General features: G+C 37.7%; 1 protein-coding gene across 4 annotated transcripts in view; it reads left to right on the top strand.

Annotated features, from left to right (window-relative positions):
* The window catches only part of MAP3K20 (mitogen-activated protein kinase kinase kinase 20), a 243589-nt gene that overhangs the window by 155289 nt on the left and 67908 nt on the right, over window positions 1–20392 (top strand). For all 4 annotated transcript variants that reach the window (XM_089690496.1, XM_089690494.1, XM_089690497.1 and 1 more), the window contains exon 11: window positions 10126–10261. In XM_089690496.1, coding sequence (XP_089546622.1) covers window positions 10126–10261 — 136 coding nt within the window. The remainder of the gene's footprint in view (window positions 1–10125; window positions 10262–20392) is intronic.

Raw genomic sequence — 20392 nt, 5'->3', positions numbered from 1 at the left:
GACATCTGGGTGGATCCCGACATTAAAGACGGGATCTTTCCCCAGCCTGGACAGGCTGAATGACGTCAGCCAACAGCAGACTTTAGCCCACTGTCATCTGAAAACGGGTGACAGGAGTGCAGAATGAACTGCACTCCTGTGATCTGCAGGAGAAGTACAACAAAACGAGCTTTGGCTATACTTCTCCTTTTTAAGAGTGTGTTTTTGAGTGTTTAACATTCAGGTCACGTAAGAGCAGGTTAATTCTGTTTTGTCTTTAAAAATGCACTGAGCTGCAACATATAGATGTGAACTAACCTCATAGTAATACTTGCCATTTTTATTTGCAATGCATTTTCATGTGGTAAGACAGCCATTTTACAGCAGGAACTCTGACAAGCACGAACAGGTCCTAAAAGCTGGAAAATGCAATATGTGTATAACCCCATTAATTTCTTTGGACTTAATTCACATCACAGGGCTTCAGTGCCTATTGTAATGAAGGTAATGGTGTCCCAAATAAAACAGCTTGTGCAATGGAATCTTTTAGCCTTTAAAGGGATCCTGTCACACACATATATATATATAGATAGATAGATAGATAGATATGCACATCTCAGGCTGGGAGAGACCAAAGCAAACGCAAGGAGGTAATCTGATATTTTGCAGATGATACGAGAGAGAAGATTGACAGAGATGAGCTGAGTGGTCTGTTGCTTCTCCCTACGTTGTCCAGTTACAGGCTGGTAGGGGCAAGACCTGTAAATGTTACTCAGCTTCAAAAATCAGGTCTCCTCCCCTGTCAGCCGGTGTTGTGCTGTGTGAATCTCAAAAATGAAAAGACAGGAATACAAATCCTTTAGCAAACAAAACGGATCCCTTTCATAGTATCTATATGAAAGACCATGACATGGGATAAAAAGTGAAAGTGATAAGCCAAGAAAGAATACCAAGGAACATAGAATAGAAATCTTTTGGAGAGTCGAAGGCATTCTGATAAAGTTAAGACTATGTGAGCGTGCTAAAAAAGGGGGAAGCAGCTATGCACAAAGGTAACCAAGATAAAACCTCAATAAAACAGATCAGCATTATATAATGATAAAAGGCACTAAATAAAGTTCATGAATGGACAATATATAAATGATATAAAGTTCAAAAGGAAACTATAGTGCTCCGAAGGTGCCTGCTTCACTGGTAATCCGGTGATTGTGCAACTAGTTGTGATAAAATTGCACACTCACCAGACGCGCAATTTAAATGCGCATGTGAATATAAATCCACATGTCCTCAGGATGAGCCAGGTGAAGGGGTGACTTTCCCCTGAAGGGTGGGTAGGTACATCAAAGAATTCCAGGGCTTTAGTGGTGATCCAAGACAGCCAGAGATCCCCTTAAGGGGTGAGGGAGATCCCTCTCTGGATACTGGGATGGATCTGTGTCTTTAACTGGGTGTCTGAAATTTTAATACTCCACTGACTGAGAGGCCATGATACCTGAGGGACCACTATAAGAAGTGTGAGGTAAAGGAATGGAGGACACAGAGGAATTCTCCTTATTCACCTTTTGAACTTTATATCATTTATATATTGTCATTCATGAACTTTAGCGTCTTTTGATGAGTTTTTTTGAGTACGATTTTATCATTATTTAGCGCTGCACCACTACTGATTCTGATAAAGTGAAACAGAAATTATAAAGTAAAAAGTGGGAGGGTAACGAGAAGGATAAATATGGTAGGATATAACAATACTATAAATGATCCCTGAAGACTTAAGAGTTATACACAAGTTAAGGACTTATGCACATGGCCAATCAGAGCCGTACACCACCCAGATCATCACATTTCTGTCGCAAGTACACAAACTGTCTGCATCCATCCCTAATCACAGCTAATGACTTTGTGGGGTTGCATGTGAACAGTGTCAGCCGGTCATTGATTTGCACAGGTTTCCAGTCCATGACTGATTAGAAACACCTTACCTTACCTGCTGCAGAAATACACTCTATGGCTAGCGTACTGCCCTGATTGGCCTTGTGCATGATCTCTCTCTCAACAAGCATTAACTATTTTTAATCCTTATGCTGATTAGTAAATTAGTTATTAGATAGGAATTTAGTAAATGGATAGGAAAGTATATTATTTTTGATCGTTTTTTAAACATTTTTTTTTTTTTTACATTTCTTTAGTTGCTTCCTGGTTTCTGTCCTAGATCGAAATGATGACATACATTCCAGTAGTTATCATTGACATTTTTTTTCATCTTGAAGGAGGGCTTTCTCAGCTAAGCACACCCTCCTGCCTGCAGGCATGAGTTAAGGGCAGATGGATTCCAGGAAGTAAATGCTAAATGAATCATTCAAGATGGCCAGGGCTAGAAATGCTAGGGGGTGTTTTTCAAAGTGATCTCTGAGAAAAAAATAAAGAATGGAGACATGGATGGAATGGGTGAGCTTGCTTTGAATATTAAAAATGAATTAAATAGCATTTTCAGTTTGTGGAGCTCAGATACAGTTTAGTTCCTCTTTAAGCCTGAACATAAAGGCTTGACATGCATACAGGAGCCTCTCTAGGCCTTAATGACTGTTGTGACTAAATGGGCAATACTTTGGGGTTTCTCATAACTACCAGACAGATTCAGACTCGGTACTGGTACTTTAAGCAGAGAGAGATTGTACAAGGCAGACTTTAGGACATAGACTTACCATTATGTGAGGAGCTGTGTGAAATATGACTGCAGTGCATTATGCTGCACTTTCTAACTTTAGCACAGTTGTAGTTTTCTAGAATAACAATAGGAAATGACTGATGGCATGTGTTCCTGTAGTGATTCTGTAAAACATAGCTGAATCCAAAGAAAAAAGAAAAAAAATTAGAATAGAAATAGTTACTTTAGGACATCCCCAACATTCCTCAGGAAGCAGTCTCCACACATGTAATAAGCAAATATGACTACCTGCTTATACATCTATTTACAAACTGTAGAAAAAAAACAAGGTTTATAAAATGTTGCTCTCATGTAAGCTCTAAAATTTAGGGCTTCCACTTTTTGTCTCAGTGACATTGAGTAAACAGACAGCAATTAAAATTTGACAGCGGGTCTAACCCTTCTCTACTATATCCAAAGCTACACTTTAAAGGATAAGTTCATCTTTGAGAACATGTTACATGTACCACATGTTCATGACCTGCAGCTCTTCTCCTGATCCCCCTCCTCATTGTGACAGCAGGAAAGGGATCTTCTCCCCATACCTGCTGTAACAATATGAAAAGAGCAAGGCTGTGTGGGGCTCCAGCCAGAGTTCTGTGAATACATACACTACAAGTACCGACATCCTTTGCAGCTGGCAGCTTATTGTTCTCATTGAACTGCCAGGGCGTTGGTGAGCATCCTCGTAGTTTATTGATTCTTCCTGGACTGAAGTAACTGCCTGCCCATACGAGGTATGGACAGACAGCTACACAGACAGGCTGCAGGAGCCTGACATTGCATCTGCAATGCTTTAAAGGCTCCTAAAAAAGAAAAATAATGAATGCACATTTTTTGTTTTACCTACAAAAAAATATTCATTTTTTTTTTTTTTTTTTAAAGGTGAACTTTAAAGCGGAAGCTCTGCTTATTTGCCTCCTTTCCCCCTCCACTGCCATACTTTGCACCTTTTGGGGGGGATGCCTGTTTTTGCCACGGCGAAGTGAGCCGGAAGTTTGGTCCCCCCCTCCCTCCCGCAGTCTCCTGGGAACTTTCACAGGTCCCAGAAGATGGCCGGACCAATTAGGAGGCACAGCGCGACTTGTGCATGTGCCATGGGCACCAGGCTGTGAAGCCGCAAGCTGTCACAGCCTGGTGCCCACAGTTGAGATGCCAGATCCGAGAAGGGGAGAAGGGACTGTGTGGGTGAAAACATCGCTGGACCCTGGGACAGGTAAGTGGGTGTTTATTAAAAGTCAGCAGCTTCAGTTTTTGTAGCTGCTGATGTTTAATGAACGCAGAAACTGCTGGAATTCCGCTTAAATGAGATTCTTTGAATTACGTTGAATCCAGGGGTAGACTGATCATTTGGAAACTCGGGCACTGCCCGAGGGCCCGGGGTCAGTAGGGGGGCCCATGAGATGCCCCTGGTACCTTTTTCATAGGCTTTTTTGATTTTAGACAAGGACACAGGGGCCCCATGATCCCCTATTGCCCGGGGGCCCCATGAGTTGTCAGTCCAACCCCTGGTTGAATCATTGACTTTGTAAAACACTTTGAAATAACTTGGCAGTAACATTTAAACTAAAATTAGCACTGTAACAATTTACCCTCAAGGTAAGCCAACCAGTTTTATGAAGATACTTTTATAGTCTTGCTTCCCGGTTTACCATCATATCAAACCCAGACTCCCATTCTCGCTCTGTTATAATCTGGAGGCATCTGCTCTTTTTAGCATTTGCAGAGGGACATTGCAAACAAATCTATATCTCCAGAGGGACTAGTACTACAAGTTTCCCACTGCAGGCTATATTAAGAACGCCTGGACTTAGGCCAGGGAAAACTCTTACACTGATCCAAGAATATTCAAAGCTTTTTATGAAATGTGAGCACTACAGTCAAAATCTGTGAGACTGACAGCAGAGAGAGATATTGTAACTAACGGACAGAACTCAGAGCAGCAAACATCAGATTTGTTTAATTGAAACCTGAAATCAGCAGGTTGAAGCTGCTACACTGCCAATGGAAAAAGTGACTGAGCTTGCAGCCAGATCACATGATAGAAGTATAAATAGCATGATTTAACATTGACATGATTCCTATCCTGAATCAACTGTGTGAAGCTGCAGGAATGGCTTGGTGGATGGTCTTAAGAATGTTTTGCACCATCTGCTGTTGGGGATCACAAGCTGCATGCACTGGGCATTTTTAAAACTGGCAAGTCTCCTTCCATAACATTTTTGAACCCTTAGGACATTTTTGGATTTCTGCATATATGGCTTGTGATCTGGCCATCATGTAACTTGTAATAATAAATAAAAACAGATTTCTGAAACAAACACACACACAACATTATTATTGAATAAAGAGTTGAAACAATCAAGGCATCAATTTGAAAAACAAGTCATCAGCTGATATTTTAAAGTTAGTGCAACCGCCTATTTTTGCACTAAGCTCCATTAAATATTTTTTGCAGCTGCTTTTCAGATCTGTGCAGCATTTAGGAGGTATTTTGGCCAATTCCTTTGTTTAAAAATGTTAATGTGGAACTACAATGTATTGTTTGTATTGTATTGTTTGCACAACAAACCAAAAGAGGTATTTATTTCATTTTTAATATTCAAACCAAACTCATCCGTTCATGTCTTTATGCTTTATTTTGCTGAGAAACCTCCTCCCTAGCATTTCTGGTCATGGCCATCTTGAGTAAGGGCAGATGATTCATGTAGCAATTACTTACTGGCATCCATCTGCCCTTAGCTTAGGCATGCAGGTAGGAGGGTGTGCTTAGCTTAGAAAATCCCTTCTCCGCTTCTGAAAACTCCTGGGATTTATGACATAATTTGCCTGGGTATATAAACTTGAAAGTAACTAAAGAAATGTAAAAAACAAGTAAATATGATATACCTTCCTATCTATTTACTAATGCTAGCAACATAATGATTCAAAATGTTGATTGAGAGAGTGAAGTTCCACTTCAAACCTCTCACCATTTTTTGGGATGGCTTCCTTGAGCTACCTGCTTCTGAAATGTCACAGCTTTTAATGCAATTGAGGCCAAGGCTAGTAATAAAACTACAGGATTTTTTTCAGCTGAAGTGTTGTTTATTTATCCATACATTTTTGATCTACAGGCCTGATTAAGCAAACTGCCATAGCGTTTATGGCATGCTAATACTGGCCTCTCAAGAGATATAAAAACCACTCCAGTGATCACATCACTGAAAAGAAAAAAGTTTCTGGAATGGTTAATGTGTAATAGTGGCTTTGTATGTATGGAGTTTTTTTAGATTTTTTTTTTATGGCAAGAGCTAAAAAAATAAACATTTTAAAATATATTTGGTTTTTAGACAGGTAAGTATTAAATAAAAATATTGAGCATTTTCATTATCAGCAGGCAGGTGGAGAGCCAGGCTCCATTTTACATGGAATTTGGGCAATGCTTATCTTAAGATGGCTTAAAAAGTTAAGCTGAGATTGACACCCACATCTAAATGAGTCAGGGCAGTGACTTCTCATTTCCTTTGTATCTGATAGGAAGTTTCATTTAGAAGTATGGAATTGGAAGGCAAACAGATTCTTCTGAACTCTTTTGAAAACCCATAATGCAATCCAAATCATTTGTCATAGGTTCACCTTTTAATAAATGTTTATTCCCAAATAAAGGTTGTATATAAGCAGAAAAAACATATAAAACATCAGTTTAAAATGTTAAAACATTCAATATAAAATAAAATTGTTCCAAAATGATTACAGCTCCCTTCAATGCCCGAGATTTTCAAGGGAAATGTTTCAGACCCCCTCTAATACCTGGGACTATCCCCTTGGGATTGTAACACCTGATTCACAAAGTATTGCGAATTTTTCCACTTGGAGAAAAAGCCAATTTAGGGTGTTCAGGTTACTGTGTATTGTGCTATGGCAAAGTCTAAAGTGCTTCTTTTTTTATTATAGGAACACTGCTTGACTTAAAAGAAGAAGCAAAAAAAAAAAAACCTACAAAAAATGACATCTAGAGATGTCTTACAAAAGAGCTATTTTTTAAGATTACCTTTTAATCCTTCCTTGTCCTGATCCCTGGTACGGGCACTTTAGTAGGGACTCCTTAAAAAAATGTAATATTATATGTGCTTTTAAACTATAATGAACAATGTAATTGATTGTTTATCCCTGATTAATAGAGGTTGAATATCTATCTGTAATAACAAACCGAATTCCAACTTTAAGTCAGCTCAGGCTCAATAAGTGCCAACATGGAAATGTGATTAATAGGAAGCAGATACTATAGCAGTAATGAGATTTTATATTCTATATCCTTGTTGCATAAGCTGTAAAATTCTTCTCCTTAGCAATATGCAAATCCTGACCCTGGCACTGGTCAAAAATTAACCAACCCATTCTTTGCTTTATTCAGTCTTCCTAAAGGTAACCTACACATTGCAGTGCTCTTACCTGTCTGTTTATACATGATGCTGAACAGGATGTTATGTGCATGTGTGGGATCTCCTGTCCATGGGAGTGGCAAGATGGCAGTATCTATACCCAACACTAACCCATGTGCTTGGATGGTCAGGGGCTTTACAGAACGGTATAGTTCTTGATTAAATAGGTTAGATTATGGAGGCTGGAGCTGCTGTTGATAAAATTTAGTATTGGTAAGTCACACTACAATGTTGCTTTAATAAGAAAAGAATGTAGTAACAATTCTAGTAACAGTAACCTTGTTTAGATTGCCAGGAGTAGATGTTCTAGCATCATCATCACCACCACCATCATCAAAGTTTTAAAGAGCTAGTTCTGTACTGCTGGATAAGGTACACATAGTAAACAAAAATTAAGCAAAGGGTTATTTTCAAGCATTTTAGTGATGCCACTTCTAATATAGATGATAACAATTTAACAAAGTAATTTATCTATGTAAAAAATTGTGTATATTATTTGTATCATGCAAGGTTTTTCATTCACAGGTCTCTTTTTGACAAACTCTTAATTCACCAAGAATTATTCAAAAACCCGCACACAAGGAAGGAGAATGGTCCATATCTAAATATAATAAAATGTGATACAGTTTTAGGAATGTTACTTTTATAATTACAGAAATTTCATCATCTTTAAAGCCACAGTTAACATTCTGAATAAAATTGGCCATACCTCCAAATGCAATGGTTTTATGGTCCTAGTTTATTATGTATGAATATAAATTTAATTAATGTATTAGGTTTGCAGAAGAGTGAAGAATATTTTTTTTTTTCTCGAATACTTTCAATCCAATGTGTTTTAAATCCAATGTATAAAATAATTGCTAGTTTGTCAAACCAAATGCTTAGTAATTCACCCTTACAATTTTTGTTTTTGCATAACTCGGCTCTAAAAGCATTGTATACAAAGATATGAATAGTTATTGTTTATTTGTAGCAGAAATTGATTGCATTCAAGAAGACATGCGCTATGGGGTTGCCAGATTTAAAAATGAATAATTGAAAAATAGTATAGCAGTGGTTTAGAGCTAGTTAAAAATAATCTTAAAAATAGCAAAATACAAAGTAGTTGAAATGCCACAAAGAAAATCATATTAGTTCAGATCCAGTATTTAACAGTTCTAGAAAGTCATCTAAAAATGGTAACAGGATAAAAAAAACACTTTCCTGGTAAACCTGATGATACTTTTTCTCAATTGTCACTAAAAGGCTATAACCCACATCTGGCTTATGGAAGTCTTCAGCCAGAGACCAGAGATAATTATTAATGTAACTTGTCAGATTTTTTATTAAAAATACAATTGAATGTAATTGCAATAATAACCAATGGTTTTATTGTTATAAAAAAAATAACAATATCAATACAAGTCAATACAACCCCGTTTTCCTGAATGGTTCAAATAAAAAAAAAAAATATTAAAAAAATTCTGTGCATTTTGAAAATGAATTTATTTTCACAGCTCAAAAAAAAAGGGGGGGGGGGGTCTGTCTTTATATTTTTACCTTTCATTGTGTAAGTACTACACTTAATGAGGATTCACCACTGTCTCAGCTTTTACTTTGGCAAGATCAAACCCTTCTCCTGTTCTGTGCTTCTGTCACAGATCTGTCTTAAGTGATAGGTGGCCGTCCATCTGGTTTTGTAATGTTGACAGTGGAGAGGCATTTGCCGAAAAAAAAAAAAGTAGGCTTGCTCTGAGCTTATAAAAAGGTCAAAAGAACAGTATGTAGAATTGAATCATGAGATATCAAAATCTTTGTATAAAAATTTCATCTTCGACTTATTTGATCACGTTGCTTAGATCCTTATTTCTGGAACAATTCCTATCGCTGACCGCCTACCGATTGCCAGTGGGGAATATTTTAATTCCTAGCTGCAACCCAATCTATATTTCTGCATTGCTTGGAAAAAAAATATATATTGGCCTTTTGTAAAGGCTGTTTTCATCTTTGTTGTAGGTTTGAATATGGTACCATGTGGTCTATGTGTGTCCCACTTTTATTATTATTCTAAAAAAAAGTTATAATAAAAAGGTCACTTTGCTAGGTATTAGACCATATATGGTAAATTTAATATGTCTGTTAAATAAGAGAACTTCTGAAAAGGTGGTTTTTGTGGAAGCCCCATTGCTCTGTGTTTGATGCCCCACAAGACACAATGTCCACATTTTATGTTATGAGCTTTTAAACACAACCTGAGTTTTAAGAAAGTAAATCTGTCTGTAGTATCCAGTTAATAGTTTTAAAGGCATAGACATGAACAAAAAAATGAACAGAACCAACCAATAATTGTATAAACACAGTTTTCTTAAGAACTAGAAGATTAGAGCAGGTGATGGATAACCACATTTCCTATATTTTACCTATATATTTTTTTATGGATAGACTAGAGAAGAGTTATATTGACCCTTTAGACCTCAACTTCCATTATGCTTGGTCATGTCCATCAGTCATAAATCTTAAAAGCTTGTTTACTCCAGAGCCTGCTGGTAGGACCCACAGTAGTACCAGAGTCTTCCAGTACATTTTACATATTGGCATCCTTCTGTTTTCTTACTGTACAAAAAGAATAGGTAGTCAACTATTTTTTGAGCTTTCTAACCATCTTGTATGTTGTGTAAGTATTGGTTTGGTTTTGTTCTAATAATTGTCAAGTATACCCGTGTCATAATTGTGTGCACCATCAGAGCCATTTTTATAATGCGCAAACTTAGTAATGTAATTGCATATTTACATATCCTGGCTGATGGAGGGACCTACAGGAGCTGTTTAACAAATAAATTATGATTGCAAGTTAACAAATACCAACAAAGACAATCTTTTTCCTTACTTTTTCCAGATCCTCCAACTTTTTTTTTTTTAGTTTATCTGCAGCAAATATAGGGAAAATAGGAAAACTTTACCACAGCCTTTTTTTGCAGGATTAATCTCTGACAAGTTTGCCTCAACAATACACAAATTCTTGTTGTTTGTGATGCACAGGTGTGAAATTGAGGAAACACTGGAGAGGCTGAAAAAGCTGGAACGAGACTTGAGCTTTAAGGAGCAAGAACTGAAAGAACGGGAGAAGCACTTAAAAATGTGGGAGCAGAAGCTCACTGAACAGTCGCACACACCGGTAGGTACATTTACCTATAACTGGTAAGTACTCTATGATATCATTTGGTCTGTGCCACAAAAACTCTTACACCTAGGGCAACTAAACCAGTAGTTCGGTAGCATACGAACACTCTTTGGTTTGTTTAGATGCACTGACACACGCTGGAACTGACATGGACAAATAGTTGGTAGAATTTTTTTTCTTTTAAATTAGAAATAACAAGTGCATCAAGAAACTTTTCTGATTGAGGGTGTTCTTAGACATTAGATGACTTTGATCTTTTGCAAAGTAACAGGTCTGCTGCATAACAGTTATGGTAGCTAACCTCCAGTTACATTTCACACATTCTCGCCTTGCCAGAACCCCCCAAAATCATTCTGTAATTTTCGATCATATACTACAGTGGATTTCAAACTATTGCCTGGGGGCCAGATGTGGCTCTTTGCTTGCCTTTATTTGGCCCTTGGAGCACTATTCCATCAACTGATACCAATGATGGAGCACCATATCCCCTACTGACACCATCAATGGGGCACTATTCTTCTCACTGATATCAACAATGGGGCACTATTCCTCCCGTTATAACCAACAATGGGGCGCTGATGTCAGGGCATTTTCTACTCCCACTGGCCACAGTCCAGCCCCCCTAAAGCCTGGAGGAGAGTAAAATGGCCCTTTGCTTTGAAAGTTTGGAGACCCCTGATATACTAGATCTAAGCTCACACAGGGCTAAAGACCTCTGGTCCTCTGATTAAGGCTCTGATGTACAACTGACTATGGCAGGGGAGTATGTGAAAAGTAAGTACAGGCTCAATACTGCACCTATTATTCAGTGAACCTTTTACTCTGGATTGAGTTTTAAAAGTACAGGTTCCCTTTAAAGGGTATTTCCACTTTTGCAGGCACATTAGGATAATACCTACTTTATATTTTTTTACATTTTCCTATTCAGATAGCAAAACCTAAAACAAAAAATAAAATTAAAAAAAATTGCCACTTACCTTTTGATATGCTCTTTTTTTTTTTTCAAAATTTCCAACAAGATAAAATTCTGCTTAGTATTGTTATGAGGGTGCCAGGAAGCTGTTACAATAGGTAGCCCTATCTGGAGGCAGATATCTCATCAGTTGCGTTCGATTTCTTGTTCAATGATTTTGAGGTTTTCAAGAATAGTAACATAGAAATCAGTAAGCCCGTGCAGGGGCAATGACATTAATTGACAACATATCATCAATGAAACAGGAAGAAATAATGGAAAAATGAATGCTTTTAGATGGTAAATTATATAACCATTTAACAAGATCATAAGGAGCAGATATGTTGAGTTATCTCAAGATGTAAGCTCTTCTATCTAGTAGAGATGGTGAATATGTTGGGATAGAATAAGAGGGTAAAAGAGGTATGAGAGAAAGGGAAGGGAGGGGGGTTAGGGAAAAGTCCCTGCAGACTTAAGATCCCATCAAGGCTGGAGGCTAAAGGTATGATTGGCTTGCCGGGCTTACAGAAGAAGGCATGGAATAGATAAGCCATGGTTCCCATGTGGGTAGAAACTTCAGTTGGGAGTCATTAAGGATGCAAGACATTTTTTGATTGATGATCATTAAAGTCATACGGTCCCTTGCTTCTTGTAAGGAAACTGAGGACTTCTTCCAGGCTAGTTGCACTAGATTTGAACACTGTGTGGGTTTATTTACTAAACCTGGAGAGTGCAAGTCAAGCTCACTTCTGCACAGAAACCAATCAGCTTCCAGGTTTTATTGCCATTGCTTCATTGAACAAGCTGAGGTTAGAAGCTGATTGGTTTCTATGCGGAAGTGAGCCTGATTTTGCACTCTCATGGTTAGTAAATAAACCCCTGTCTTTCTTTACAAAAGATTAAATGTTTAAGCACTGGGTTTCTCCATTAATGCGAATTGGACTCAGTCAGTCCCCAGCCCAGCTATTGGGATGGATAATGCTAAGCTAGCTGAGAAATGCCTGCATTTAGCCATGACACCTTCGCCTCAACAATAACTAAAAGGGAAGAAATATATATTTTTTTAATTTCTTAGGTAATCTGTATGAGTACAAACATATAACAAACATACCACAGGGTTTTCTCAAATTTGACAGCAAAAGTGGAAATACACTTTAAGTGTTTGTGAGAATTTGTATAACTTCTGACCATACTTGAGCAAAACCACCATGTAAGTTTTGTTCTGCCAAGCTTAAATTCATCTTTCCCTCTTAGAGTTACTAAACCGAGTACCCTGCCTTCACTTTATCTGGTCTCCCACAGTACACAGAACATGGAAATGCAAATTTTTTAGTAAATATAAACTGCTAAATACCTTTTCTCATTTGCAGTGAGAGCAGTATTGTGACTTCTATCAGTGTCCAGCAGAGCACTGGTTAAAGCTTGTTGAAGGAGTTTTCGTTCTTCCCTGACCTATGAGGCTGCATGACCCCTGACCCTCTGTCTGGACAGTGCTGATTGGCCCTGTGCTGATCACATGTTCTCTCCCAAGGGAAAAAAAAACTATTTAGCACTACACACCAAACTGAGCATGTGCAGAGTGTCTCCACATATGTCTTATCAGGAGATAAGAGGGGGAAACTGGAAGAAGGGGAGGAACAGAGAAGTCAGGATCAAACAGTGTTTTTACATAATGCAGAGGATTAACCCCTTAGGTTCCACAGTGTGTATAACAAGCACGCTTTACTGCATATACAGACTGATTTTACTGTTCTGGGTTTAGTAACACTTTAAAAGAAAATAGGGTAAAGAAGAGTGGATAATGCTGATGTTGTCCTATTGGCAAGATAGACTAAATCAGTAGGGTGAGGTTTTGTACCTTTCCTGATCAATTATTCCCATTGACAGCAATCACCCACAGACATAAGATTGTCACCCAAACCAACCATTTTCATAGGTCATCTCATGTCTATGAGTACCTTTAAAACTATGGATAGCCAAAGGTTCATACATATAGATTTGTCTTCATTTTATGTTCATTTCCTATTTATCATAAAATCCAACATTATTAACCTGTATTGTACAAAGGGCCTTTACTGACTATTCATTCTCCTTTTCTTTTTTTTTTTTTATTATCGCATAATTTTATTAATCCACTATTTATTTCTAGTTAAAGCATGGGATTATTTCATCATTATTTTATTTATACTATATTTTGTCATCAACTATGGCTTTTGCAAAACTATATTTTGTTGTATAGCAAGAATCTTTTGTTAAAGTATCAGTTGGGTAATCCTTACACATATATAAATCAAGTGGCCCTAGATAATGAATGCATGTATGTTATCTCACAATGGATTGTTCTCACCAAGGTGTCATTGTCTGACAATGCATGGCTTTATTAAACACAAGGACACTCAATATTTTCTACAATACAGTTGTACGTTTTGAAACCCGTTGAGCTGAAGTACCTAAATATGATACTGCAAGCTGTATTATTATTTTTTTTTTAATTGATAATTTAACCAAAACACGCATGGCACCTAAGTAAATCACAAACTTAAGTCATTTTGCAAGGACTTTATTTGTAATACAATTTGTATTGGCAAAACTGCTCTAGCCCACATCTTCCCTCTTGATTAGAAATTTTCTTCATTTTTACATACCCCAGATAATGCATATACTCTACCATTACAGCTGTGGGGTGCAAGGAGCCACAGTTTTTTTTTTTTTTTTTTTAACATGTTCCACTATGGTTTTCTACCCCACTGTCTCACACATGCATAGCCTTGTCCCATAAAAATGAATGGACCAGAGAGAGGAAGTTGTAAACAAAACCTCCGCTCAGTGCAGAGTAAGCTTATCTCTGGAGTATTTTTCATTACACAGAAGTTTTTGTTTTTTTGCTTTCAAAAATTTTTATTAGAAAAGGTCATCATATAGTCATCCAAAAGAAAAGAAAGAAAAGCATTATACATAAATAACCAGGCACTAACGCGACATTAACCCAGTAAGACAGTATAACATTACTCCTGAATGACACAGTAAGAAAACAAACCAAGTAGGTCATGAATCTACCCCATGTAACCAATATGGGATCATGGAGATCAAAATTAGGATCCCACCACGCCCCAAGGGACTTCAACAGTGCTAAGGTGTACAGTGATCCTCATCACTATTACAAAATAGGAAAAAAAAAGTTTACTAAAAAAAAGGGAGCACAGAAAGAAAAGGAAGAGGAGAAAGAGGAAGGATCCCATGGAATGTACAGTCAGTTTACCATATAGCCCAAAGAGTGGAAGTTAATCAGTCAGTATGCATAAAAGGTGCCCATAGGCTCCAAACTTCTTCAAAGTGGCTATTCATGTCCCGAATGATACTCCATTTTCTCATGGGACATAATCCAGGCAACTTTTTGCCATACTTGAGAGATGGAAACTGAGGTCTTCTTCCATGATCTAGCAATAGTTAATTTAGCCGCCAGGAAAATAAAGAAGGCCGAAGTCTTTGTTTTTTACCTTCATAACATAGCTTTATCCCTTGTTGATGCTGCTAGTAGATCCACTCATTTTTTTCCATTTCCTTTAACAGAGTGACAACATTGTTCGATCTGCAGTGAAATGCACATCTGCATTGTCACACTGTGGACGGGGTGTACTTAATTATGCATGTTATTTCAGACAAGCTTTAAATAAGCAACAATCTAAAGTCCAACTCTAGCTAATGCTTTTCAAGAAGTTACAGGAACAGGTTTTTTTCTTTTAGAAAAAAGGTTTAAACTAAATGTATAAGCTGATCTTTGTAAAGACAAATTAAACAAAAAAAAACAAACTATAAATAAAAGAGGAATTCATACACTAAATACTGTCATTGCAGGTATTACTACTTGGTTGTCAGAATACAATATTTTTGGTATTTTATCAGGTAGCAGATTTTTGATGGGGGCAAGGTTAGGCTGGGGCAGGTTTATTACAGCTAACTAATTCTTATACCCCTGCTCTCTCATGTAACAACAACGTACTGTGCTTTAACCTTCCCAAATGTGTATAATGGTTTAAAATCCCGTGAGATAGAATAAATAATAAATACACAATTATTTAGAAAGCAAATAGGAATGTTGATAACATTTTGCATTCTTCCCTGAACTGAAATTGTACTGGTTGTTGGGGATTATTGCCCTTTTGCATGTTGTCATTGCTGCTTGCACCTCCAAATTAGCTTAACAGAGCAATGTTATATTGACGACATTGAGATGCACTTCACCATGGAAAAAATGGACAGTGTATCTCTTATGTTGTACACCTTGGAAAAAAATTCAAGATCACTCTTTATCTGATTTATAAGACTGATAATAAAAATTAATAATGTACAGGCAGGACTGCAGCTTTAATAGCTTTTGTTATGGTGCATGCTGAGCTGATCAAGAATGACATTTATTGGGATAGTATCACTCTGTAGTGTTCTGCCAAGAGAAAGATCTCAGGAACTTTTACAGGATAACTATAAATTAATTGGCTGACCTGCTAGGCAGCTGGTAGTGATGTGTGACCTCTGTATCAGCTTCTAGATCCTTGAAAGAAGGCAAGTCACATTGTGTTCCTTGCTTAAGGGAATAAATAGGGATGTACTTGCGAGAAGCAAGAACACATCACAGGATTAAATTGTCGAGTGTTCAGAAATGGACTAGATTCCAATTAAGTGGTGTAAACCCTTTTTTGGGCACATAATGATCTTGAAGGGAATGAAACTAGCAAAACTGCGTGTTTTCCAAGTACAAAAAAATCTAGCTCAAATTATCTGTGATATCAAACAACAATTTAACAACATGTCAATGTTTACGATCTTCTTTTTTTGGTATATTTTAGAAGTGCAGTGTAACTAAAGTTCATTTTACTTTTTTTGGGTTTACTTGTTATCCATCTGCTTTTTTTGATACTGAGATCCCTGCAGCTGTTTTATTAATCTTTTGAGCTTTTTTTGTTTAGTTGGTGGGGTTGTGAGCAGTACTGCAGGTGTAACAGTCGGTTCAGGTGGACATGCATGGGCTGAATTATGACAGATAATCATATTAATAACAGCACTTCTGTGTGACTGATAAAGTAGGACATCCGTTTTAGATACCAATTTATCAATCCAAGAGGTTGTTTACTGACTTTTATAGGCTTAGAGCTCTATTTCAAAGGCAAAGAGCACAATTCTAAAAGTGTTACTAAACCCATGACCCTGCATTCATTATATCTGGTCTTCCACAGTATGCAGAGCATAGAAACGATTATTCCAGTAAATAAGAACTGCTAAATACCTTTCTCATCAGCAGTTAGAGCTGTCTTGTGACTTCTATCAGTGCCTGTAATCTGGTAGGAGGAGTTTTCATTCTCCTGATTGTCATATGAGGCTGCATGACCCCTGACCCTCTGTCTGGACAGTGCTGATTGGCTCTGCGCCTATCACATGCACCCTCCCAAAAAAAAGTAAATTCTAGCAATACATACCAAAAAGAGCATGTGTAGAGTACCTCCTCAGCAGATGGATTAGGGACAGTAGAAGAAGGGGAGGATCAGAGAAGGCAGGATCAAACAGCTTTTTACGCAATGCGGAGGATCAACCGCTTAGATTCCACAGTATAACAAGCATGCTTTACTGCATATATAGGCTGATTTTACTGCTGTGGGTTTAGTAACACTTTAACTTCACACTTTTCAGATTGTGCCTGCTTTTTACTAGTCATTGATAAAATGCAGGCTTTGGTGTCCGGAGTGTTCTCTGTACAATGCTGCAGCGAACATTCTGTGATAGGAAAGAGCTTGGTCAGAAGTCTTTGACAGGTTGTGTAACAGGGCTCTCCTCCCAGCACTAATTTTTGCCGTTTGAATAGAATGAATAGGCTTTTGCAGGCTTCCATGTACAGAAGCAAGCAAAGGCCACATTTGTAAAGTACAGTGCTGTACAGTTTTTTTCTTTTTAAATGCATCAGTATGACTGTGATAAGGCCTTATCACAGCTTAACAAATGAGCCCCTAAATGTCTAGGTCTGTTGTACACTACTCAAAAAAATGAAAGAAACACTTTTTTTTTTTTTTTTTTTAAAGAGAGGAACACTTTTTAATCAGAGTATAGCATCAAGTCATTTAATCTCTTGGGGTATTGATCTGGTCAGTTAAGTAGCAGAGGGGGGTGTTAATCAGTTTCAGCTGCTTTGGTGTTAATGAAATTAGCAACAGGTGCACTAGATGGGCAACAATGAGATGACCCCTAAAACAGGAATGGTTTTACAGGTCCACTGATCTTTTTGTCCCTACTCTTTTCTGACTGTTTTTCACTAGTTTTGCATTTGGCTAGGGTTAGTGTCACTACTGGTAGCATGAGGCAATACCTGGACCCTACAGAGGTTACACAGTCAGTCCAACTCCTCCAGGATGGCACATCAATAGGTGCCATTGCCAAAAGCTGTGCTGTGTCTCCCAGCACAGTCTCAAGAGCATGGAGGAGATTCCAGGAGACAGGCAGTTACTCTAGGAGAGCTGGACAGGGCCGTAGAAGGTCCTTAACCCATCCGCAGGACCAGTATCTGCTCTTTTGTGCAAGAAGGAAAAGGATGAGAACTGCCAGAGCCCTACAAAATGACCTCCAGCAGGCCACTGGTGTGAATGTCTCTGACCAATTAATCAGAAAAAGACTTCATGAGGGTGGCCTGAGGGCCCGACGTCCTCTAGTGGGCCCTTTGCTCGCTGCCCGGCACCATAAAGCTTGATTGGCATTTGCCAAAATTGGCAGGTCCGCCACTGGCTCCCTGTGCTATTCACAGATGAGATTGGGTTCTCCTTGAGCACATGTGACAGACGTGAAAGGGTCTGGAGAAGCCATGGAGAACATTATGCTGTCTGTAACATCGTTCAGTATGACCATTTTGGTGGTGGGTCAGTGATGGTCTGGGGAGGCATATCCATGGAGGGACGCACAGACATTTACAGGCTAGACATTGGCACCCTGACAGCCATTAGGTATCGGGATGAAATCCTTGGACCCATTGTCAGACCCTACGTTGGTGCAGTGGGTCCTGGGTTCCTCCTGGTGCACGATAATGCCCTGCCTCATGTGGCAAGAGTATGCAGGCTGGAGGATGAAGGGATTGATACAATTGAATGGCCCCCACACTCGCCTGACTTAAATCCACTAGAACACCTCTGGGATATCATGTTTAGGTCCATCTGAAGCCGCCAGCTTGTACCTCATACTGTCCAGGAGCTCAGTGATGCCCTGGTCCAAAAAAAATCAAACGATGGGACATCCTTGCGTTCCTAACACATTACCTAGTCCATATCAGTATAGATATCCAGCGTGATATTTTTCCCAATTGAAATCTGATGTGTTTTCAAAGTGTTCCTTTCATTTTTTTGATCAGTGTATAAATAGTATAGCATAAAAAATAAGAGTCATAAAAAATTGATCTGAAATTTCACAATGTTATCCATAGTTCAGTTTTCATTTTTTTTTTTTAAATAATAATTATTTTATTCTATGTTGTCAAAAATTGGACCTCCCTAAGTGAATTGACCATTTATTTATTTCTATTTTATTTTTAAGATTATTGATAATGAGTAAAAAGTATTTTTACTAACTACTCTGCTATCCTAGATTGTAAGCTCGAAAGAGCAGGGCCCTCGATCCCCTCATGTTTTGCATTGTATTGGTATTGTTCTGTCACATGTTCTGTTCCCCTTTGTAATGTACAGCGCTGAGCGAACTATTGGCACTGTATAATAATAATAATAATCCTATTACCTTTACACAAGTCTGATGCCATGGGGCTAATGCAAAATAAGATATTTCGCAATTTGACAGAGATAAAATAAAAAAAGAGTACACCGGCATAATGCAGAGTCCACTTTATTCACATTAAAAATTGTAAGACCCCTTTCACACTGGCATGCTTTTGCGCTAAAACGCACCTTTTCAGTGCGACAAAAGCAAATGAAAAATATTCCCCTTTAAATCCTATGTAACTCTTCACAGCAGTGCCCTGCATTTTAAAAAGTCCTACATGCTGCATCTTTCGTGCGCTTTGTAAAAAGTGCAGCAATAATGCACCTTTCCTTGAAGTCAGTGGAAATGCACCAAAAAACGCTTTTTTTTTTTTTTTTTTTTGTATATCCTTTTTTAAATGTTCTGGCTGTTAAGAGACCATCACCCACTGGCATCCTTAACAACCAGTATATAGCTTGTTGTTAAGGAGCTGGCGCCCTATATTTTTAAAAAATGTGTTTTCCTCCAAATGTATAACCTTACATTTCATTTTGTGTTTTTTTTTTTTTTTTTGTTTTTTTTTTACTAACAACTTGTTACTGGAAACTTTATTTGTCATATTTTTATGGACGCTTACAGGAGATTTTTTTCAATGCGCTAATATAATTTTTTATGTGCTTTCAGTACAACATATACAGCTACAATGTCATTTTTTTCAGCTGTAAATAAAAAAAATCCTATGTATTCAAAGTGCCCATAAAGCACTTAGATTTAAAAGGATAAGTTCAATTTTTTTGCAGGTAACCCTGCTCCTTGGAACTTACACTCTAAGAGATTATATATATTAAATTGGAATTTTAAGTTTTCAGTTTCACCATAATAGTTCATTTGAAATGAAAAAGACATCTACATATTTTTGCAAATATACGATTCAAATAAATAAATATCTTGATTCTTTAAGTAATCTCTCTTTGCTGTGAAACTATAAGTTCTGGTGCAGCAAAATGTCTTCAGAAATCATATTACTAGTTGCATAGAGATTCACATTGAGGCTAATTTAATAAAGGTAAATAGGCTGTTCTTTTTGCAAAAGTTTCAATTTGCATGGGAATTTTCACTTAGCTTAATTAATTTGGTAAAAATTAACTTTTCAAAAAATACCTAATCACATTCAAGGAAAATAAAAAAACAAACAGTATTTTTGCTTGCACGTGGTTGGATGATGGAAGTCGGCAGCGCTTCACCTGTTTCACTAAGCTAAGGAAAATTCATTTGCAAAGTTAAAGGATAAGTTCACCTTCTATAACATGTTACAGTACATGTTACCCCCGTATTCAGGGTGTAACATATAACATGTTACTGTTGCTGCAGCCCCCACACATCCCCAACCCCCCCATTGTGACAGCAGGTTGGGGATCTTCTCCTCGCACCCACTGTTGCAATTTAAAAAA

The sequence above is a fragment of the Staurois parvus genome, unplaced genomic scaffold (genome assembly GCF_062004578.1).
Source record: "Staurois parvus isolate SC_StPar_1 unplaced genomic scaffold, SC_StPar_1.0 ptg000530l, whole genome shotgun sequence".
Lineage (NCBI taxonomy): Eukaryota > Metazoa > Chordata > Amphibia > Anura > Ranidae > Staurois > Staurois parvus.
Note: the sequence above shows the minus strand (reverse complement) of the source record. Positions and strands in the feature narration are given on the sequence as shown.